The 23,969-nt window shown below is 49.2% G+C and overlaps 1 protein-coding gene and 1 long non-coding RNA gene across 2 annotated transcripts; both read right to left on the bottom strand.

Annotated features, from left to right (window-relative positions):
- Positions 1–3,818: 3,818 nt before the first annotated feature.
- LOC149332242 (uncharacterized) lies at positions 3,819–7,626 on the bottom strand. Its single transcript, XR_016284881.1, has 5 exons — positions 7,580–7,626; positions 5,179–5,250; positions 4,910–4,981; positions 4,693–4,725; positions 3,819–3,923 (listed from the first exon to the last, which is right to left on the bottom strand). It is a non-coding gene; the product is annotated as an uncharacterized LOC149332242 (long non-coding RNA).
- A 13,957-nt stretch (positions 7,627–21,583) lies between these two features.
- LOC149332241 (steroid transmembrane transporter SLC22A24-like) lies at positions 21,584–23,353 on the bottom strand. Its single transcript, XM_089557491.1, has one exon. The coding sequence runs from the start codon at positions 23,351–23,353 to the stop codon at positions 21,584–21,586; it is 1,770 nt and encodes a 589-aa protein (XP_089413617.1).
- Between the last annotated feature and the right edge of the window lie 616 nt (positions 23,354–23,969).

Raw genomic sequence — 23,969 nt, 5'->3', positions numbered from 1 at the left:
TGTGAGAGCCTACTGCACACGAATTTATAAAAATCATCGCATGGCCGATATTTCCAATTGAGGGATGCGTTGATCAACTCCATAGCAACCAGGTTTCCGTCTCTTGGGTCAGTTCCGTCTCCAGGCTTTTTGGTAGTACTCCGACGGGTGATCTTTGCTATTTTGGCAGTCCTTGCTGCTGATCTCAAGTCTGTAAAAGACCGCAAAGGTGTCACACCCTCTGAGTAGCCCCCCTTACTCCCAAAAAAACAAGAAAAAAAAACAAGTAGTTGTAGGTCAAGGTTCCACACTGCATGCCACGTGCAGGCTTTAACAGGGCAGCGCAAACAGGAAAATTACTTGCTTCCGAACTATACTTGAACTAACAAGTGAGATAAGTTTTCTACCCAATATCATTCCCACTGCAAGAAGCTGCACATCAGAAATCCACAATAAACCAAACGCAACGGGAAGAAACCAGATATTACCATGATTCGACTAGTGCGTTACCAATGTCAAGTACGTCGGCATAGAAATCTTAATGGAACCCTACGCTTACTTTCAGTAAGAGGGCAGATGTAAGCGGCAAACAGATCATGAATGTTTGAGGCAGTTTAGGTGCGGACCTTCTTGAACAGAATAAATTTTCTTAGTGTTCAATACAGCGTGTTCTTGGGTTTATCGGTACGTGCACCGATTAAATAAGGTATATATAGAGCGGAATACTACACTATCGCACGGGCTCCGGTTCGCGCATACTCTCAAACGCAGGCATCAAGCGCCACCTTTCGCCAGGTTGCGAAAACGCTACGAAGCGAGCTTTGTAACCCTTGAGAGTGCTTAAGCATGCACCGTCACCCTCCTGCGAAGTGCAAGAAGCCTTATGGACACCACTTCGTTGTCTACGAATGCAGCAACACCTGGAGGAAAAGAAGCAGCTGAGTTGTAGACCGCAGTGTGCGATGTGCGCGACATGCATCGAGAGCTCTGCCGCTGCGGAGCGTTGAGCCTGCATCGTTTCCCAGCAGGCCTTAAAACTGCCGACCTGTATCGAATATGGATTACCGCGCTGCATGGAGCGAATTAGGAGGCAAGCATACGAAAACACGAGTAAGTACCACATTTGGAACGGTCTACCCGACTGCGTGGCCACCGCCATACTTTAGCATTAGTGACCACGTGACCGTGTTATGGGGATATGCAGGTATGCACGGAATTTGGGACGGGGTAACTTAGTGTTTGTGTAGCTTAAGGATGGCGCTAATAAAATTGGCTGTGGTTTAGCTCTGGTTAAACCTTGTAGAGTAGCGTGAGACGCAGAACTCGATTCAGCGTCATCTCTCGTCGTGGATTCACTATCGTGGGCTAAGCGGGCCCGTCTATACGCGTCATCCTTACGTCGCTTATCGAGACGCTTAGCGCGTTCTTCCTCGGTCTCCTCGGCTCGCCACGTCCTCTTGCCTACGTTCCCTACGACGAGCCCTTGCTTCCTCCGAGCTGTCCATTTCTACCACAGGCTCCGTACCGTTGTGACATATACCCCCCCCCACCCCTTTCCGGTTCGCTGACGACACTCCGCGCATGCGCACAGCTGGCGGAGCGGTGGTGCCACGGCTCAGCGCGCAGCCGCGCTGACCTCGCAAAGCGGCTGACGTAGTGTAGCTCTCGCTACGAAACGTCTGCTTTATGTATCTGGAAGCCTGTTTCCTTGCTGTGAGCCGCTCTGCCACTATCCTCGTTGCGGAGTTTGCATGCTCTCAGGGGGGGGGGGGGGGGGGGGGGGGGGGGGGGGGGGGGGGGGGGGGGGGGGGGGGGGGGGGGGCACAGTACATGTGGTGACGGATGTTCGGTGATTTGGGGGCCTACGGTGGCTGAAGGCCCGTACCCACCGTAGTACTCGCAATACCGAACGAGTGAAACCCTGTGCAATGCTGGTGCGCGGCTACAAAAAACGGACAACTACAGCCCGCACCTACAGCCCGCACCTACAGCGTCGGTATTCGGCGCGAGCACGTCAGCGACATTGATCTATGTGGTCGCGCCTACGTAGCGCGGTGGCTGCCGTTGTGATCGATAGGAGCCAATGAATCTGATCCGAGTGGGAAGATCCGCCATGAGTCAAGTTTTGTTCTTGCAACCGACTGCTTGCATTTGCAGCTCGACTGCTCAGGTGCGGTATAAAAGGGTAACGATTCTTCAGGGTTCCCCGAATAATCGTATACTCCGGATTTTGTAACATCGCGGCTACGCATTTCAGTAATTCGTGGCTCGCAACAAGTGCCAGCCTCGGAGGATTTGACAAAAGCATATCAGACCTGACTATCTGTGCAGGCATTCCCGCATTAACGTTCAAATAGCAGAAATGCATGTGAGCAGTTTGTTGCAACGCTCGTTGCATTCTTGAAGGCTACCTCATCGTTTCGCGGACTACTAACAAAACGTGGTATAAGATACTCGCATGCCATTGTTTTTGCACTCACTAGAGGCATTTGCTCCGGTGATGGACAAGACGCCAGCTAAAACCATTGTCAATGGACACGATGGCCTGGATGAAAGTCGCATAACAAATTCGGTCCCTGCAAGTTATATCTTTCATTACGGTGTCGTGCAGCTCTTACGAAGTGCCGTTGGGCAGCTGCTCCCATATGCGCCCTGTGTTGTGCCGCCTCGCGTGGCGGTCCGAAAGTTGTGCTTCTGTCCGCGCTCAACAGATGGCGCCACAGTCTGTTGAAACTGGCCGCATTAGAATTTACTTCCTGTTTCTGTCTATATGAAGACAATATAACATTCGAGAGGAGGGATCTATGCGGCCACGCTTGCTGTAAGTAATCGGACAACATCTATTTCTTCTACTTCGCGTTCTATGAATTCTTCATTGCCACGGTATTTTCACAGCTGCCTCTATCACCTACATGTTAAAGAAGGAGGTGCATTTGCATTGAGTTCGTCGAATAAACGTCGTAGCAATCAGTCTTTCGCGACTTGCTAGTTCTGGAAGTGGGGCGTATTCGAATGGTCCATTTGCCACCGGTGCGTCATGCTTATCATCATCATCATCATCCCAGCAGCACACATACCTATTCCGCTGCCTCCGATGACCTCGACGTCAGTGCCTTCGCCGGAGCTTTCACCTGCAGGAAACCAGCCCGATATGGAATGTAAACATATAAGCTTCGAAACTTACTGTCCGGCTGATGTAGCGGTATTTTTAAGAAGCTGAAGTGCCACTGTAGAAAAAAGATCTACAAAAGCGCTACGTGCAATCTGTGCTTTCTCAACGGCTTGAATCACTTTTTCAGTTTTCAACTATAAAAAAGAAACACGTTATGACTATCCTTTTGTTCCTGCACTCCCAAAATTTATTCTGGATTTGCTCATCTCCTGAGATTATTTCGTCCTTTTCGTCCATAATTTTTCCAGACTAGTGTTCTGGATTCCTGAGGGTTGCAGATTTTCTCCTGAATTCGAGCGCAGTCAACAACGGTCGTTCTTGGCAGCCGACGACCTTAGCACCCATTGCAACATTTCATTGGCATCTCGCGTGCTACCTGTCATGAACGCGCAATATAGAACACCCCATGATCGTTCAATGTGTAAAGTATTCAAATGCGAGAAATATTGGGTAAAGAAACAGCGAAGAAATTCGTAGGTAGCGCTACCTGTGTACACTAACCGGCGCCGTTTATGAGCAAGACAGCAAATTTATCATGTGGATGACAAGATAGGCGTCAGAACAATAGCTTCACAAGTTATGTGTTCCCGGCAGTGCAATACCCTAATGACGACGATTACGTCGCACATAGGGTCATCGTTTCTATTCACTCCCGTAACTGTTCTCACCGCTTTCCATAGCTGCGAAGAAGATGAAGACGGCCAATCCAACGGCTATGATGAAAAGCAGGCAGTAGGTGAAGCCCTTGATCCTCCCGTGGGTATCGGAGATCCTGCGTGGTGGTGCAAAATAAACCTCTATTGTGACAATTTCATTGCTACACATTACATCACGTCATCCCAAATTTCCCCTTCCCAGTAATGGCTCGATCCACCGTATAATAATAAAACTATGGGTTTCGACTGCAGCTGATGTGCGTATCCCGGTGTCCTTTATCCCCTATTCCACACCACTCGCCTCTCTCTGGTGGCACAGTGCGCCGTATGGAGACCACAGCCGGCAGACATTGCGCGCCAAATCGAACAGCAAATAATGATAAATTCCGTGAGGCTACATGATACGCATGTCACGCTGCATGTCCCTTATTCATGCCCTTCATCGCTCCCTATCTCTGTATCATGCACTCGTACCATCGCATGGAATGTCCCCACCAAAGCACGGGGCTGTGCCCAAGGCTGAGCCTCTACTTACTCTTTTTCTCTCACTGAAATGGCGGCAAAGAAGTTGCGTGAGCAATGCTGGAGCGGCAGAAGAGGGACCTCTTGCCGTCGAAAAATGTAACTGGCAAACGTGATCACGGATAGCGCGGCTGCAAAAATATGCTTCTGGAGTAGAACTTAAAAATAAAGCCAAGAACTCGTCGAATGATGTTTTAATCCTCCGACTGTTCGAAAAATCCTTGTCGGCGATGTTCCAAGCAGAAGTTATGCGAGTTTAAGGAACGAACCAAGAACGATGTCACTACGTCAAGGCTGGAGGAGTTCAAATCGAAGTGAACTTTCCATAGTGAATAGATGTGCAAATGACAAAATCGTACTTACCCGAGAGATCCAGTAACTGGTTGTAGTCCGCGTCTGGAAGCGATAGAAAGCAGAACTAAAGCGAAGCCGTTCACGTCTGTCTTGAGAAGTTTTATCCACAGGCGGAACCTCGGAACTTCTTTTCTATGTGCGCATGTAGAAAAACGCTATACAACGCTGCTTACGCGTTATTTCAGGTAAGCTCCAGTCCAGCGTGCCACCATTCTTCGAAGCTTACCTGATGGTGATGACTCATAGGGCGTGGGGACGTCGCTGATTATCATGGTGTTCCTGAACTTTGAGGCGTACCCTGAAAACGATAAAAAGTACAACTAAAGGGAAGCCGTTCACGTCTACCTCGCGACGCTATATACACAGGTGAAACCTCGAAACTTCTATCAAAATATCGTTTCTACGTCCACCTGCAGAAAAACAGCTAACAAAATTGCTTACGCGTTATTTTGAGGCAAACCCCAGTGAAGCCTGCCGGGATTAATCGAAGCTTACCTGATGGTAAGGACTCATAGGGCGTCGGGACATCACTGATTATCATGGTGTTCCTAAACTTTGAGGTGTATCCTGAAACTGGAAGAGAAAAACAAAGCAACAGTTCATTATAATACAGATGATTCTCGCAAAAAAATATGCCTAGACTACACTATACTGTACTATACAACACTATAGTATACGAGGGGGTACCCAAAAGAAACCGGACTTATTTTTGTTTGAACTTATTTGTTCACATTTTAAGCACAGACCTTTAATATCTTTCAAAGTACTCTCCACTTACAATAATACGTTTGTCGAATCTTTCATTCCATTTTTCAAAACATTGTTTAAATTCATCTTTTGTGATGCTTGACAGTCCCTCCGTCGTTTTTTTCTTCACCTCAGCAACATCAGCAAAACGCTTTCCATTCACCTGTCTTTTCATTCTACGAAACAAAGAAAGTAGCACGTGGCAAGGTCGGGTGAGTATGAGGGTTGAGGAACAGAGGTCATGCCATTTTTGGTCCGAATTTGTCGTACAGACAGGGCTGTGTGAGTTGGGGCATTGCCATGGTGGAAAAACCAGTCACCCGTCTCCCACAAATCAGGCCGCTTCCACCGAACACTGTTACCCAATCTTTTCAAACATCCAAGCAGAAAGCCAGGTTAACTGTCTGACCCTGCGGAACAAATTCTGAATGGACGACTCCTCTCACGTCGAAAAAACAAATCAACATTGTTTCGAGATTTCGTTTCACCTGACGAGCTTTCTTGAGGCGAGGTGAATTTGAAGTTTTCCATTGGCATGACTGTTGTTTTGCTCAGGATTTAATTCAGGAACACTTAAGTTGTCCCCATAGCATCGTCCTTGAACGTCTTTCTGAATATTTCAAGAGTTTCCGTTCCACTTTTTCCGAGAAAAAATCAGAATTTCACCGGCGCACGCTGTTCACGAACATCAGCCATTGCAAAAACGACGCTCACACAAAACAGTCGTCACTCTAAAACTCTGCCTAAACTAGTCTGACCTCCTTCAGCGACGGCACTCGGCTTACTGACTCTGAAATGTTCGTTCTATGCGCTCCTAGCGGCAAAACGCGGTACCACAGAAGCTTTGCCGATTCAAAAAATTATTCCGGTTTCTTTTGGGTACCCCCTCGTACTATACAACACTATACAACACTATACTATACTATACTATACTATACTATACTATACTATACTATACTATACTATACTATACTATACTATACTATACTATACTATACTATACTATACTATACTATACTATACTATACAACACTATACTATACTATACTGTACGAAATTTACGAAATTCAAGTATACGAGGCACAATACGAAATTCGGAAGACATGTTGTTCCGGAATTAACACAAAAACGAGACCACTAATTTCTATACATAGCCGTAGCATGGAGTTCTTTCGCTGTTTACAGTGTCCGTGTAGTAGTTGTCGAAGAAATAGAAGGGGCAGCGATAGCCTTTTAGTAACAAACACTGATGTTATGTCATTACTCTGCATTGCTTTTCATCGATGATGATAGAGCTCTGGTGTGTTCACCTTTAGTTCTTGGCTATTTGAAACTAAGTCTGATGTTTGTAGGCCCGTAAATGAGCCACCTCCGGAATTTGGGCGTAAACATAATTAGAGTTGCGAGCATGTGGTTTATGGTTTATGGTTTATGGGGTTTAACGTCCCAAAGCAACTAAGGCTATGAGAGACGCCGTAGTGGTGGGCTCCGGAAATTTCGACCACCTGGGAGTTGCGAGAATGTGTTACATCCATTCATGACTGTAGATAATGGGCAGTCAGATAAGCAAGTTACTACAACAGCGAGCTGGTCTGACCCTTTTACCAATGGCTCAGGGATCAGGTTGAAAACACGGTTCCTAGCCCCTGAAGCTACAGACAAACGTTTTCCGGCAAGCGAAGTACAGTTGTTCGATCTAAGAGAGACCTCCAAGTATCATTCTCCGACCTATTATTGTTAGGCCTCCTTATACGCAGTATAAAGTGTCTATGGAGAAGAAAGACATGGACTTGGAGGCCAGACTGAAATTTCTTCAAGAGACATTTAGGCCTGCGCGCTACAACCTGAAGTGAGATGCACAATACCTGCTTGACGAAGGAGACTTCTGGAAAATTGCTCGTGTTGGCCTAATAAAGATAAAGGTTCATACCAGCCGGGGAACAACCAGAAATTCGGTCAGTATTCAAATGGCTCAGACAAGAGAAAGAAAGGTAGTCTAGCACCGTCCATATCGACATCAAGACCAACTGGTTGCCTTACGGGACACTAGAGGCGGTAGAGTGTGTCCTCGAGACGCGTAGCCTACGTCTATTTCAGTGACGGCCTATTCTTTGAATTCAGAAAGTTCAGGAGCGCTGGTTCTGCTCACCCGTTGTGCTCACCCACTACGAAAAGACCAGGCTGCTGAGGGTGAAAGGCAAAATCTGTCGACGTAGTACGCGTTGTTCGGATGGGTCGAGGAGAGAGCGGTAATTGTGTCTCCGACACTGAAACGTAATGGCGCCCCTGTGCGCATACTCCTTCTTCTTCATTCACCGCGCTCAGGCAGTAGTGAGAGCTCGAGAAGAGGCTTTCTGGAAGAAAAAAGAAAAACAAGCACGAAATATTGTGTGAAAGCAGGTTTTAACAGGTAGACACATCCACCACCAGTTAAAAACGGTAATGGACAATTGGAAATCGGTTTTTGACGAAAGGAAATTGCATGACAAAAAAGTATGGCAAAATTACTCAACATTACAGTTTGGAACGTGAGCTGAAATCCGCCGCGGTGGCGAAGTGGTTAAGGCGCTCGTCTACCGAGCCGCAGTACTCCGACTCAAAACCGTCCGCGGCGGCCGCGTTAAAGATCCCAGGTGGTTGAAATTATTCCGCAGACTTCCACTACGGCACCTATTTCTCCCTTCCCTCTTTCACTCCCACGTTCCTTCCTTCCCTAATGGCGCGGTTCGGGTGTCCACCGAGATCTGAGACAGATAGTGCGCCATTTCCTTTCCTCAAAAACCAACTATTATTAATATTATTAACGTAAGCTGGTATTGACCCGCCGCTGTGGCTCAGTGATAAGGCGCTCGTCTACCGAGCCGGAGAACCCGGGTTCGAACCCGACCGCGGCGACCGCGTTTCGGTGGAAACGAAACGCAAGAGGCGCCCGTGTGCTGTGCGATGTCAGTACACGTTAAAGATGCCCAGGTGGTCGAAATCATTCCGGGGACCTCGACTACGGCATCTCTTTCTCTCTCTCTTCTTTCACTCTCACCTTCCTCCCTTTCCTTGCGGCGCGGTTCAGGTGTCCGCCGAGATGTGTGAGACAGATACTGCGCCATTTCCTTTCCTCAAACACCAATTTTTAGCCTGGAACCTGCACCAGACCCGTCGTTATATTATGTGCCGGCAGTCGCGTGGAGACGACTCAGAACTAAGAAACTGCTCGTGTGCCATCTGTTGGGGCATCGGCGTACGTCGGATCAAGGGGACTTTCCGGTGGCCGCCGCATGCCGGCGCCAGTATGCCACGTCAAGTAAAGCCCCTGGAAATTTTTAAAGTAGCGACAACCTTTGCAGAGCGCCGCCTCTCCCTCTCCAGCGCCCGTCGCCTCTTCCCATTGGTCGATGGTTTCGCGCGCAGAAGCCCTTTAAACCCGCGCTTTACGCCGCCGCGGACGCCATATTGTCCGCTCCAACCGCGCACCGTAGGTTCGGCAGGCGTCGTTGCGGACACTGCGCTTTTGCTTGCTGTGAAGAACAGCGGCTTTTGTTTTGCTCGGAACGTGTGTCAGTAACCTAACTTCAAGCCGTCTATCTGTGCGGCATGACGAGCAGCTGCGCCTTCGGGTGCAAGAACCGTCACGACGGTGGAAAGCGCTTCTTCCCGATCCCATCATCGAAAACCGACGCGGGCGGGAGGAAGGTTTGGTTACACAAAATTGGCCGGGCGAATTTTAACGCAACGCCATCGACCAGACTTTGCGATGTAAGTGACGTGCTTTCAATAGCTGCTGAGTTTTCCTTTTCTTTTTTTTTTTCAAGGTACGCTGTGCAGTGGTTTGTTCGCGATCGAGCGTATGGCCGCAATAAGCTCGACATAAGGGCGCTTGCGTTGAGCTCATCGTGATTGCACGCACGCAAACGTGTAAGCGTCTACCGGGGCGAAGGCTCCCGATCGGCTAAGTCCGAACAGCGACCGCGTCTACCGGGGCGGCAGGGCCGCGCCAAAGACCGCCACACCGGCAGGGAGAAAAGGAGGCAATTTCGCGGCACTTAAGACGCGAGGCGCACGTCTAACTGTAGAGTGCGTACTATAAGCGCAGATCAAACTGCGCTCTGACATGGTGAAGCGCACGCGTTACATTCTGCAGTCACGCGCGTGCGTGCGTTTATGTTATATCTATTTATATATGTGTGTGTGGTTTGGTTTATTAGGGTTTAACGTCCCGAAGCAACTAAGGCTATGAGGGACGCCGTAGTGAAGGTCTCCGGAAATTTCGACCACCTGGGGTTCTTTAACGTGCACTGACATCGCATAGCACACGGGCCTGTGCGATGTCAGTGCACGTTAAAGAACCCCAGGTGGTCGAAATTTCCGGAGACCTTTATATATATATATATATATATTATATATATGAGAGAAGCCAACAGCCACAGAAACCAAGGAGCACAGGGTTTTTTTTAATTATTTATTTTTTTGTGGTGTTGATCAAGTAAGAATATTACTGTCGCTTAAAGCTAATTGATTAGAAAAGCAGAAGAAAAAACAACCACCTGCCGCCGGTGGGATCCGAACCCACGACCTCCGAATTACGCGTCCGGTGCTCTACCTCTGAGCTACGGCGACGGCTGTCAAACCTTCTGCTTTCGGGGGTATTTATGTTTACAAATAACCTAACCTTGAGAGTGTTCATCAGCGCCACCCATGTTCGTAAGCGGCGGACGTGGAACGTCCTGGGTTACCGCTGGTGTGACGTAGAACGCCATCGAACGGCGAGGGTGGAAGCTGTGTGAGAACCCTCTTATGCTTCCTATGGCATCAAGGCTGCCAGAACCGAGGCCCTCGCTAAGCAATTAAGCAAACAAGGGAAGGGGAATGAGGGGCTCGTTATAAATATGAGAGAAGCCAACAGCCACAGAAACCAAGGAGCACAGGGTTTTTTTTTATTATTTATTTTTTTGTGGTGTTGATCAAGCAAGAATATTACTGTCGCTTAAAGCTAATTGATTAGAAAAGCAGAAGGAAAAAAAGCAGAAGAAAAAACAACCACCTGCCGCCGGTGGGATCCGAACCCACGACCTCCGAATTACGCGTCCGGTGCTCTACCTCTGAGCTACGGCGACGGCTGTCAAACCTTCTGCTTTCGGGGGTATTTATGTTTACAAATAACCTAACCTTGAGGGTGTTCATCAGCGCCACCCATGTTCGTAAGCGGCGGACGTGGAACGTCCTGGGTTACCGCTGGTGTGACGCAGAACGCCATCGAACGGCGAGGGTGGAAGCTGTGTGAGAACCCTCTTATGCTTATGCTATATATATATATATATATATATATATATATATATATATATATATATATATATATATATATATATATATATATATATATATATATATATATATTACAGAAAATGGCAAAAAGAGAATTATCGCGCCGATATGCATCAAGGCACCGTAGGCATAGCTGGTGGAAACACCAGCGAGCACGCGCTGGCTTGCGTTTACTCTCGAAATATGACCAGTAGCTGTGGATAGCTGTGGGTATGCGTGATAGTGCCCATCGTAAGTGCGCCGCGCGTTTCCTGTCACATACTTTGTAACATCACTTCCGCATTCTCGCTTACCCTTGACGCCTAACTAGTTAGAAGGAGGCTACGAATGCGAGAAAGTCTGTGATAACCTCTTTTATTAATGCTAAAACGTTTTTTTTTTGTTAACGTTGCCCACAGTGAGGCCCCCATTATCTCCATTTTTAAAAGTTTTGTAGCCGCTTTTTTTTTAAATGAGATCCATATAACAAAAGGCTTTGGCTTTACCGATGTGCATTTAGTACTTGGGCTGTTTCCGAGCCTGAGGCGGCCATGTCTACCTCGCGGGCCGGGCCGGGTTCGGGCCTATATCGAAAAAAATCGGGCCGGGCTGGGGCAGGTAACGAGAAAGGTTGACGGGCTCGGGACGCGTGAATAATTAAGGTCCGTGCAGTGCTCTAATAGCGACTATACGAATATGGAAGATTATCGGACAGATGTGTTAAAAACGAGGTAGGTTTTGCTTCTCACTAAATGACTGATGCCGATGAAACATTTACGAAGAACTGCATTATCCCATTGCTGGCAGGCGAAGGATATTTGCGAGGTAGGTTTTCTCTTTACTAAGTCACTATTCCAAAGAAAATTTTAATGCCGAAGTCTATATCGTTACAGTTCATGCACGCGAGAGAACATTAGGGGAGGCACAGATAAGTTCAGACGTAGCGTGGCCTTCATACCGTATTTCGAGCACTCCCTCAAGCGTCTAACCTGGTCCGCGATACACTGCAGCAGACCAAAACCGAAAGCCACTAAAGAGCGGATGAACTACAGGCATTTATAATGCCTTCACTTGCAGGTGTCTTTTCGAATGTCAAACCTGGGCATCCGTTGTAGCACGTCCAGCGTTCCGGCGGGGACGGTCGTTCTGTTTGCATACTCCTCTTCACCAAAACAGATCACCGCCAATTCATTCTACGGCCTCGTGATTCACGGTCACGTTCAATGCACGCCCCACTCTCGATATCAAACTTGGCACGCCGCATAAAGCCCGGCGCACCCGGACACGGTGCGCGTGCGGCTCTACCAAAACAATCCATCTATGCCTGCTCATTTTTGCCTTTAGACGATTCAGTGAAGCATGCAAATGTTTATCCTAAGTCACCGATGTATTTATGCAGCGGAACGCATGGCTAGTGCGGAGACATAGAGAAGAACTCGGCAAGCACGGGAATCCAGCGCAACCAAAAGGGGCGTTAGTTCCTTCGGAGCGGGCTAGAGGTCGCCACAGCAGTCACATGAAATCACAAAGAAAACAAAAGTCGTTCGCCCGGCGCGCGGGGGAGGAGGAGCGAAGAGGGAGGGCGTCTTGTCGCTACTTTAGTTTTTTTAGGGGCTTTAACGTCAAGTAAAGAGGATCATGAAACGCTTCCAGAACGTTTAGACCACGGTGTAAGGTTTAGACACACCGCTGGCGTCACATAGGTTTGTCGACATAACGCCGACGCCTCCTTTTCTAATGACGGGAGCATTAAATCTGTCGCTTTAAAACTTTAATCACATAGGCTTTGAAAAAGCTGTAAATTGCATGCATACGCCGCGAAATTAACTTCTTGTTGTTGTTGTGTTGTTGTGACTGAGAGAAGTATGAAAAGGAAATTGCACGGGCCTGCTACTGGCTCTAGCCAAGCCACCACCGCTGCCAACGTGCAGATAGAGGAGAGGTAAGAGATCAGAGGAAAGAGAAAAAGGGAAGAAAAGACGCGCGTCGCAGCAACAACTGCGTCCGCCGGAACGGACGCTGCTGAAAAAATCAGATAAGCGGCCGAAGCCGCGCTCGCCGAAGCGAGACCAGATACTGTACGACGCCAGTATTTTATACAGGAATGCGCCAAGGTAGTCGTCTTTCACTCCCACCTTCCTCCCTTCCCTTACGGCGCGGTTCAGGTGTCCGCCGAGATATGTGAGACAGTTACTGCGCCATTTCCTTTCCTCAAAAACCAATTTACCCATTTATTTAGTCGTGCTTCGAATCAGAATCGAGATCCTGGACTGCTTAACAGAAGCATACGCTCACAATAGGCCGCTGTTTCTACGGAGTGTGCATACTATAACTGTAGGCATCCGCTAAAAGAAATACCGGTATGAAAGTTATATTTAAAGATTAATGCTGCCCATGATATATACAGTAATGCATGCAACATGTGCTAGACAACTGACGGATCAGCCCAAATGTTCGCACGGTTTACTCAAAGCACCTGCCCAGCTCCGCGTGGCCTGCTGAATAGCATGAAGCTATTGTCAAGTTAGGTGGTTGGCTCCGTTGCGACAATTCGGCGTGCACAAATTGTCCACAGCGGTGAATTGATGAGGTGTTTTTGTGAGAAGCGCGTGAAATATATAAAGAAAAATAATAGATTTAAGTTTGGCGCATTAAACTGCGAAAGCTGACTGGTCGGGCGTCTCGCAGGACCGTTTTAGAATTTAATGAGGATGGTGCAAGCATTCATATCCACCAGAGTTAGCTACTGTGCGGCTTATCTCGACTTGAAGTCGGCGGAAAAGGTGAACATTGACGGATTAATATGTAGATGCGTCAAGAGCGCGCTGGGCCTGCCCATGTGCAAATCCACGGAGCGACTTCTGCCGCTCGGGATGCACAACACGTGGGTGGGACTGGCGTAAGCGGTGGGCGCATCTCAGACTGAGAGAATGTGCGCCACGACAATGGGCAGGGCTATCCTGGCTAAAGTAGGAACCAATCCTGACAGGAAGCCCCACCCCGAGGCAGAAGTTGAGGGAATCAGGAGGTGGCTAAGCATCCCTCCATCACCTAAGAATATGCGCCCCGAGCATAATAAGATCAGGAGAGAGAAGAGAGCGGAGGCTATTACTGTCCGGTACAGCGAGAGGCCCAGTCGCGGCGCATGTGGACGCTATCATAAGTCGGGTAGCGTGGCCAGTTGTTGTTTCTCCCTTGGGGGCTCGTCCGGGATGAGGAAACGGTCTGAAGCTTCGAAGGTTGGGGAAACGAAAAACAAGCAGGTTTAATGGCACTTTTTTAGACACTTATTTACATGATGAAGATTTGAAAAGAAGAGCAAAGAATAAAAAATTACGAGCAACTTTAGCGGCTAAAGCGGTGAAAGGCGAAAGCCTGAGTGCTGCGTTCTGCTACGCGATTGTTCGCTTCACATGCTGTTGGTGCATTAATTAACTGCTAATTAATGACGCTTAATCTTTGCCTTTATAAGTGCACGGAACGCGACAGCATGTTGTAGCGCTGCCAGGGAATCCATGGAACGCCACCAACCGTTCGGCGCTATGCGTTGCCCTTTAAACGCAACGCTTTTTGAGGAAAGGGAATGGGGCTGTAATTCTCTGTCATCTCGGTGGACACCTGAGCCGCACCGTACAGGAAGGGAGGAAGTGTGAGTGAAGGAAGAAAGAGGGGCCGTAATGAAGAAAATGAAAATTGTATTTGAGGAAAGGAAATTACGCAGTAACTGTCTCACATATCTCAGTAGACACTAGTCGAAAATTGTATTTGAGGAAAGGAAGTTGCGCAGTAACTGCCTCACATATTTCGGTGGACACCCGTGAAAATTCGCGCGCGGTGACGTCACGACAATTTGGACCAATCTGGAACGCGGACAAATACGCCTTGCTCGTCGGTAAATTGGTTTTTGAGTAAAGGAAATGTATCTGTCTCTCATATCTCCGTGGACACCTAAACCTCGCCGTAAGAGGAAGGAAGGAAGATGGGAGTGAACGAAGACACCGTATTCACTAGATGCACGTTTGTTCTTTCCAAACCATCAAGCTGGCATGGCGGAGTGGTAGCGTGCTCGACTCGCACTCCGGAGACCGGGGTTCGATTCCCAAGCTCGGCCAATTTCCTACTCAGTTTTATTTATTTATCTGGTCTGACTAGAACGGTTAATTAGGCTAATTGGTTAAGTAAGCAATTAACTAAACTCAGTCAAACTTACTTTGAGCATCACTATACGACCCCTTTAATTGGTTGCATGGTTAGCAGGCAAAGTACAATTGGCCACGTTTGAAATTCGCGCACTGTGACGTCACGACCGTTCCGACCAATTGAAAAGCGTGACATTTCTGTCGACAGCTCCTGCTTACAACGATGAGGCAAAGGCTTCCGCCTTAAAAATTAAGAGTTCATGACGTCGAGCGACTGGATGAGCCTACTACCCAAGGCCCAGAGCGTTCGTTCTCACTTAGGGCGCTGGTTAAATAGCCTAAAGCTCCACCCCTTTCACCAGGCGGCAATTCAACACGTCACACAGATCGTCAAAGCACAGCACAGCACGCAGGCACCTGGTGCAGCGTCCATGCGTGGGAATAGGCGAGGAGGAAACGCAAGTCCGCAACTCCTTCGCACTGCGGTGCAACATCACTGCAAGCAGCACGTGTCTGTCGAATACAGGTGTGGCGTAGACATGCTGGCGCCGCGGCCGCAGAGAGAGAGAGAGAGAGAGAGAGAACTTTATTTACAGAGGAATTCGGGGCACGCCCCAGGGTCCCCGCACGACCCCACTGCACTCAAGTGTTTATGTTCCAAAGGTCCATAACACTGGCAGCACGGCCGGTGGCGATGGTCTGCACGGCCGGGTCCTCCGAGCGCAGCAGGGTCTCCCAGTCCTCCCAGGTCTTGAGGTTCTCTAGGTCCCGCGGGGGAGGGTCCGCCGGGCAGAGGGAAATGATGTGGAGGGAAGAGGCGACGGGTTCTGGGCATAGAGTGCATGCCGGAGTGGGGAAGGAGGGATGATAATGGGCTATTAGGGTAAGGGGTGAAGGGAGTGTGTGCGTCTGTAGTCTGCGCCAGAGTGTTGCGTGTTTGTTATCTAGGGAGGGGTTCCGGTTCCTCTCAGACGAGGTGAATCCTTTCTTCCCTTGTCGTCGGTCCATCATCGGTCGCTTCTATAAGGGAAGGTGGTTCGCACCGAGCCGAGCGTGGGAAGAGCTCCACCGGCCACTTCCCAGCTAGTCATCCTTTTTGGTGAGGTCAAACGACATATCGAAATTTCCGCTGCTGAATCCGCCACCGTGATCATCGCGGGTCTCAAGTTGGGTCGTAACAACGCCGCGACTGGCCACGACGGACGACCGGTAGCCGCGGCAGTAGATGGCTGCGGAAATGCCGTTACGGCTGCCTCCCTAAGGGCGCGCTCCGCTGCAGTGGCGGAGGAAGTCGCGGTAGGTGTGGCTTGCGTCGGCACGGCAGCAAATTTCATCATAAGCGACAGTAAAACTGCCGTCAAAATTTTTAGTGCAGGCTGAATCTCGTCCGCGGCGGCGAAAAAAATTCAGGGGGCACTTTGGCTCTCATAGTTCAGGAAGGCGGAAGGTTTTCTTGGCGCAGTGTTTGGCATTGAATTGTTTATATTTATTTTGTTACTTTTTTAATTTTATATTTATTCCTATGTTCATTGTTATTTATTTTCAACTTTCATTTGCTTTTCTTTTTATTTATCTATTTTATTTTTATTTTCCACTTTCTTGGTTTTTATTTTTGTTTATTTTATTGTTATTGTTTATTTCTCCTTTAACTTTTTCTTTTTCTTTTTTCTTAATTTTTTTATTTCAGTGGACGACCTCATGACTGCGAATCCGCGCACTCTGACGTCATCACCATTTCGACCAACCGAAAAGCGTGACACCTCTGCTCACAAGCTTCTGTCGACAACCTTCTTTCGACAACCTTCTTTCGACAACGATGAGGCATCAAAGGCTTTCGCCTTAATATTCTCGACCAGCGACAAACTGCGAGGAAAATTACGTTGATCTGGACACCGGCGCATGCCGACGTCCCGGGCTACGAGGCGGCTCACGAGCTAGCTCGAGGTTTACACTACTGAACTACTGGGACCCCTTCAAGCAAGGAAGCGGTGAACGCACGGTAAAATATGAGGAAATTACTTCACATTAAAGATTGGAAAACGCGTTGGTACCCCCACCAGACGCGTCGTTAGATAATACGCAGGCAGACGCGTGGAGACGACTCCAAACACACACGTTCCCACACCCGATCCTGGCGAACCATACGTTCCCGTAGGCAAGATCAGACGGGTGTACACTTTGCGAGTTGAGAGGGTCCCTCCACCATATAATATAATATATATAGTGCCAACATTCTCCTGGGAGGGTGCTGAAAAGGGAGTGTAAAGAATCCCAAAAGATCCTGCTGCGTGGTTCGGACCCTGAGCTCCAGCTCCGCCTCGTCCGACTGGCTGAAGAGGCCGCCGGGACACAAGACCTCCTGGTCAGCATCTAAAGCGGTGCCTCCTGTCTTCCCGGCCTATAGTGCCGAGGGGGGGGAGGGTGGGGGATGCCATTTTTTGTTGGATAATAAAAATTCTTTCCTCCTCCTGGCGTCTATACGGGCTTGTAAGACGCCCAACCTGGCAGTCGCCTGTGAAACATCAAAATGAGCCTGCCGCTCCAGACCTATCGGCCGATAATACCGATAAGCTTTCGCTGATTAATGGACTAAGCCGGTAATCTTCTCTTCATTCACTCCCTCCTCATCCCTGCCTTCAAGCTCCGATTGAGGTGTGAATCGAGAAGAGAGGCCACTTTTCGAAAAATCCAGCTTTCGGAGGACGTATACATACACAGCTCTTGCTGTGAAAAGAAGCGACTGAACACTACTTCACATAAAACACCAAAAGTTATCTCTAAAGGTGGACACTTAATTGCTGATCACGCATAACAACGCGAAAGCACAGCCGCTCCGAATAGACATCCATAGTGTGAGCCACTCCCCTATACGTCGTTGCCAGTGTTGGTTTACGGTTCGGTTCTAGACCGGTAGCTGGCGCAACTCTCGCGACCAGCCATTTGGTGCTAGATCTCACGCAATTTAGGGGGAGGGTGGAGGGGGGGAGGGGGTGGCCTGCAATTTTTGCCCCGCAAACCGCCGCCTCAGCGAATATGACAGCGACACAAGAGCCCCCAGAACACTCCTCAGCGTGCTCTTTACGCTGTCACATAAAAGTTACAAAGGAAGCCGAGTAGCCGGCCAAATCTTTAGCTTGCGTGCGTGACGGCCGCATTTTCCGTGCTCTTGTAGCTTATGACGGAGCAAACTTTCGAAAATATCAAATTTAAGCACAGGCTCACTAAGCCCGTGATTAATATTGAGCTTTCCACAAGTTTGCTTCATCCAAAAGCGCAGGAGCACAGAAAAAGTGGCCGCCGCACACGCCAGCTAAAGATCTGGCCGGCTGTACTCTGCCCAGCTAAGAATAGCGGGTGATAGCGTAGGCTGTTCAAGGCGCGAACGCAGCTAGGGGGACCGTGAAAAATGAGGATCGGTTTTGAGGAAAAGAAATGGAGCAGAAACTCCCTTACACCTCTGTAGTCACCTCAAGAGCACCGCGAGGAAAGGGCTAAAAAGGAAACGAAGAAGAAAGAGGGAAATAGACTGCCCAGCTGAAAAGACTGTTACATCTCTGAGAAGTTAATTGGTTGCTCATCGTACACAGTGCTCATCGGGTGACGATGATGATGAAAATATTTATTCAAGTACAGTCGGTGGGTGGGGAAGAGGAGGGTGGAGTCGTTAGTCTGGGACTCCAAGCTAAGTCGGCGACGACGCCGACGACGACGGCAGATCATGTGTGACACGAGCTTCTTAACGATATCGCGATAATAACGAGAGAACGGGAAAATATATTTCGCCACTCAGTTTTGAAATGGGTGTACTTGCATTTCGAACGCCTTGCCCGTACGGAGGATCCGGATGGATATATATAAAGAGAAACCGTAAAGGCACATGTGAAAATTCTGTCAGCGTATTTTTCAGGCAGGCAAGTTCTAAGAGCAAAAAAAAATTAAATGTCACACTCCACTGCAGGCCTTACAGGGTGTGTACAAATTCCTTTCCCAATTTCGCTGCCACGAATAATGCATGGCACTTGAAGCAATAAAGTACACGCGTGAGTAGGCTTGAGAGCTCAGAAGTGTCATGCGGTTGAAATCAAGATAAACAACAGCGCCGCTACTCTGTCAAGGACAGGTTTCTAATGATGTTTTCGTTTTCACGACTCTCCATCTTGGCTCGAGACCAGACATTGCATCGGTAATCCCAGCGCCTCCGTTAAAAATGCCTTTCTTCGCTTCGTAGCGCACCGCTCGAGCGCTCTAGACAAGAATGCTGACGGGTGCTCACTGAAACACATGTAGATTAATTAAGCATACGGTAGCACCGCTCAATGCGGAGAGATGGCGTTAAGAATTTAGGGGTGTCCGAATATCAAAATTTTCGAATACGAATACTTGATTCCGAATATCGAATCGAATATCGAATAATCAAGGACAGACGCATTTAACCACTACAAAACATTTATTTGACCACCCAATAACATCACAGTTCAACTATCGATGATTAAATGAACACAAAAGGTGTGTGTGGCTGCACAAAAAGTATCAGAGTATCGAACATTATTCTTAGAAGAGTGGAAATATCCGAGAGGACGGCTAGTACACAGCATTGATTAAGGCTAGCTTTCAATCAGCAGAAAAGCGCGTTGCTGGGATGAACATAAAAGGTTGTCGTGAAGGAAAACCAGCTGCTCTACATGGTCAGGCAGAAGTAGTTCCCTTCTAGCTGAACCGACTCCTCCAGCCACATAAAATGCCCCCTCACTTGGCACTGACCTGGCACGTATTGCGAGGTACTTCGTGCACAGCTCTGACCATAGCAGCTTCGCAGGTATAGCCACAAAAAAGCTCACCAGTGCAGTCAGCTACGGCATGGCCCTTGGAGGAAGGAAAAATTCGAAGGAAAAATTTTCCTTCATCCATGCACATTGCACTGGGCGCCGCCATGTTGTTATGTCTCTGTTGATAGAGCTTGCGGACCGAAATGAACGCCGGTGCTCACAATGAATATTCGGCTAGATACGAATATTCGCCTCGGGTCGAATATTCGAAATAACACGATTACTTGGATTTAGAACCGAATACGAATACCAAAAATATATTATTCGAAATATATTCGAAAATTTCAAATATTCGCACACCCCTAGTTAAGATGTGTGGGAAAGGGTGAGTCAGGCTGGCACGGGTCAGAGTCCGTTGGTGGTCGACGACAGATACCTCTTCTGTCCTCTTAAAAGGTAGCTGGGATGGGGATTGTGATGAGCACAAACCCATTTTTCGTACATGTCACAGCCTCGGTGCAATTAACCATCTTACGATTCGCGATTTCGCTCGGCTGGTGTGCTTCCCAAGCAGCACAGGCAATCGGCCCAATATTGGTTTGGTTTGGTTTATGGGGTTTAACGTCCCAAAGCGACTAAGGCTATGTGAGACGCCGTAGTGGAGGGCTCCGGAAATTTCGACCACCTGGGGTTCTTTAACGCGCACTGACATCGCACAGTACACGGGCCTCTAGAATTTCTCCTCCAAAGAAATTCATCCGCCGCGGGAGGGATCGAGCCCGCGTCTTTCGGGTCAGCAGCCGAGCACCATAACCACTGAGCCACCGCGGCGGCAATCGGCCCAATATTGGAAATCTATTGGCTCAGGTGGGTCCTACATAAGACCAGAGTGAAACGAGTCATTTAGCCGGTTAGCCATGCTGCCGGGGTTTGCAGCAGCTAAGATGCTCCCTGCGACCTCATACCATCACCACCTCATATCATTCCACCTGTCGCAGCTCTCCATGTGCGTACACGCAGCCTTACGATCCCGCGTTCTCTCTCTCTCCACCCTCCTTAACCTTCGGATTCCTTCTGCTGATTTCGCATATATTTTTTTCCACAGTTTTTCATTATCCAAATACTCCACTGCTTGTACATGGGTGCGTTTTTATCTGCTATGCACCCTGGCCAATCCGCCGCCGTGGGTATGTGCCATTAAGACTGAGGACATCATCATCATCATTACGGGTGGGTTATCGGCGGCACTTGGGTTCGAATCCTGCACCTACGGCATGCGAGGCGGAAGCTTGAACCGTTAGACCACTGCCACTATTACAGGAACGGGGCTAGCTTCCGGCTGCTGGGAGGGGCGGCGGTATAGTATAGACTACAGATTGTGGGATTTATAAATAGCCGCTCAGGCGTTCGCGTAACGCATCAAAAGATTTGCGCGCCTTTTGCCTCGCGCTTCCCCAAGGTTCATATGTTAGAGCGTAGAGTTTTTCTTGTTTTCGTGACAAATAAATTATGCTGATCCGGCAGTAAAAGAAATTCCCAAGGGGAATGTATTTGAAAGTGTGGAAGGTCACGACCGCGTATCTCGTCACTAATTATCACCGCAAATAATTTTACTTTTGCATTTGATTATTTTCCGTTACTAATACCTTCCAGATTCTCGGAATGATGCAGCCGAAGAGAGAACTTTAAGGTGTACAAGAGGCACGTATATACAGAATCTCTTGAGATTCTCTTAGAAACTTCAGAACAGCGCAGTTCTTTGGGCTTGCGTCCCGTGCATAAGAGTCATTGTTCTCATATGGTTACACTGCTTGGATTATGACACAGAAGCGTGCGTTCGCAAACACTTAGGCATCGTCTTAAATAACAGCTTGAGAAAAAAAAACACAGAAACGAAGTAAATGTCAATCTAAACACCACGGGTAAATGCACCGCTATAGCGCTAGCGTCAACCTAGCGGGAGAAGCTCTCAGTGCTTAGCGTCAATTTGACCGAGTCCATACTACTCTTGGACCTGCCGGAACTGCTTCTGGAACTGCTGTGGCGGGAGTGACGTTCTGGGTGGTCGATGGTTTCCGCGGCATCCCGGTTTTCCGTGTGGTCAAGCGTCCTCTTCATATGCTCTATATTTCGTTGCCTGAAGCGGGAGGGGCTACTGACAGCGAACTTCGCGCACTCAGCCGTCGTGTTCCGGGGCAGTGTACGCAAAACAAGGAGAGAAGCGAACATAAGACACGCAGATAAGGCGAAGGCCATGTCGTCCCGGCCGGCGTTCCTCAACGGTACGCAGACAAACGCCGAGATGGCGCCCAGACCACCGAATCCGTAGATCCAGCCGCTAGCTGTGCCACGAATGGCCGTCGGGAAGAGTTCCAGGCTGTACGCCGTGTACACGACGTATCCGACGAGGCTTAGCGCCTTCGCACACACGGCGAGGCCCAGTCGCACGACCTCTGCCTCGATGGTAGCGGTAAGGCTCAAAAGGCACTGCAGCAAGAAGAGCATGGCGAAGCAGGCGCTGATGAACTGCAGCATGGCTAGTCTCGTGATTATTAACATCATAGCCGCGAAGCTTAGCCCGACGACGGGAACGGAGATCCACCTGAACCCGGGAGGGGCATGTCGTAGTACTGGAGACAAAATCACCACTTGCAATACGAAGTACCCGGAGAAACAGCAGAAGAATGCTACCAAAGCCCGCTTTCGAATGGACGCTCCCTGGAGTACCTTTGGATCAGCGGTGCAGTGGCCTCGAAAGCATACGTGAGGGGCTTTGGTCTTCAGTTTCTCTGATAGACACGCTGTGTTCTGCAAGGGAAAGAGGTTGACCTCGGCAGCGGCGAGCATGGCGTCTTCTGCGTCTTGGAAGTGTCCCTTCGCGACCAACCACCGCGGAGACTCAATCACCCGGCAGAACGCCGCTGCCGTCAGGTACGTAGGGGCCAGGAATATTGCCTGTTTCAGCGCCCAGTGAATGGTAAATTGCCGCATTATGGCGAACCACAGGTCGGAAAAGAGGACTGCGACCGCCGCGGCTATCACAACGTGCAGTGGCCTGTTCTTGTGGGTTGTGACCTCGAAGAAGAGAACGCTGGTGATGATGTTCGTAGCAGACGCGCTCGCGGACGTGAAGAAGTTTATTACGGCGTGTGCAGCGTAGCTCCTCGCGAGGCAGAGGGCTAATGTTGACCCCAGCAGGACTGCAGTCGATGCCAGAAGAACCGGCTTACGTCCTACAGAGTCAGCGGCACACCCAGCTGCGATACCGAAAACGGCCATGCTGGTGCCATGGGCTATGGTGATAGCAATGCGCAGCAACCGCCGTTCACATACGAGGTCCCACTGGCTTACCATGGACGTCATCGCCCGTGCCTCGTCGTAGTCCCACGCCGAGCAGGGGATGGTCCTTGTGTCGTTCGGGTCATCTGGGTGTGCGTACTGGTGACACTGGCTGTACCGTCCGTTGGCTTCCAGAGGAATGGCCACTCTCCTCCATTCGAGCGTGGATAAGTTTGTGTAGAGTGGCTGCTTGCACCAGTGGTCGACGTCCGCTGCTGTCAGGGTGATAGCGTAGCTGTGGCAGCCGAAGAGGGAAGTTGTGAGGGTGCAGAGTACCAGCATTCGCCTCTGAAAGGTGCCATGTCCGAAGCCGTCGTAGCAGTCGAAGTCTTCGCTGGATAAAAGGTCCTGGCCTTCCAGCCGTTGAGGACAGAAGAGTTCCATCACTGCCCTGTTCCGCGGACGCCCTGCCGGACACGAGGAGCACTTCGGCTAAGCACGTTGGTTGGTTGGCCTAAAATAAAGATGACACTCTGCTAAGCTAGTGAGGCTTGCTGGCCAGGTCGCTTCTTCAACTTCTTCTTCTTCTTCAACTTCGAACCTGCTGGCACACTTCTTTTTCATCCATGGTAATGTCACCCACTTAAGGCTGTATATTGGCCCTGAAACGCAAGGGAACTAAAAGTACAAAGCAAAGGAAAGCGGATCAGCACTGTCTGCATATTTGGGGCATGGCGGTGACGCGAAAATTCTGTGGATGGTGAGGGTGGCTGAAATGACGTACGGTAGAGGGGGGGGGGGGGGGGGGGCGGGGAGGGAGCGAGGAAAATTTCACTTCGGAATGCGAGAAAGTAGAGAGGCCTTATTTTAAAATCCTTTTCGAATGACAAGCTCCACTTCTCGCATGCAAAGATGAAGGTAAACTGATGCTTGGGTTTGACCTCTAACCGAAGGCTCGCCGCAGGTGTGGCTCGGACTTCATACCACGTGACTTGTCGCAGCTGTTACCGCTCGTTCCGCCGCTCCGCCTACCGCCGCCCCGACCGCCCGCTCTCGCCAG

The sequence above is a fragment of the Amblyomma mixtum genome, chromosome 8 (assembly GCF_055824585.1).
Source record: "Amblyomma mixtum isolate Tamu chromosome 8, ASM5582458v1, whole genome shotgun sequence".
NCBI lineage: Eukaryota > Metazoa > Arthropoda > Arachnida > Ixodida > Ixodidae > Amblyomma > Amblyomma mixtum.
Note: the sequence above shows the minus strand (reverse complement) of the source record. Positions and strands in the feature narration are given on the sequence as shown.

What these genes read in the sequence shown, in the direction of transcription:
- LOC149332241 (XM_089557491.1), bottom strand. Translation starts at nt 23,353, where the DNA reads ATGGAACTCTTCTGTCCTCAACGGCTGGAAGGCCAGGACCTTTTATCC.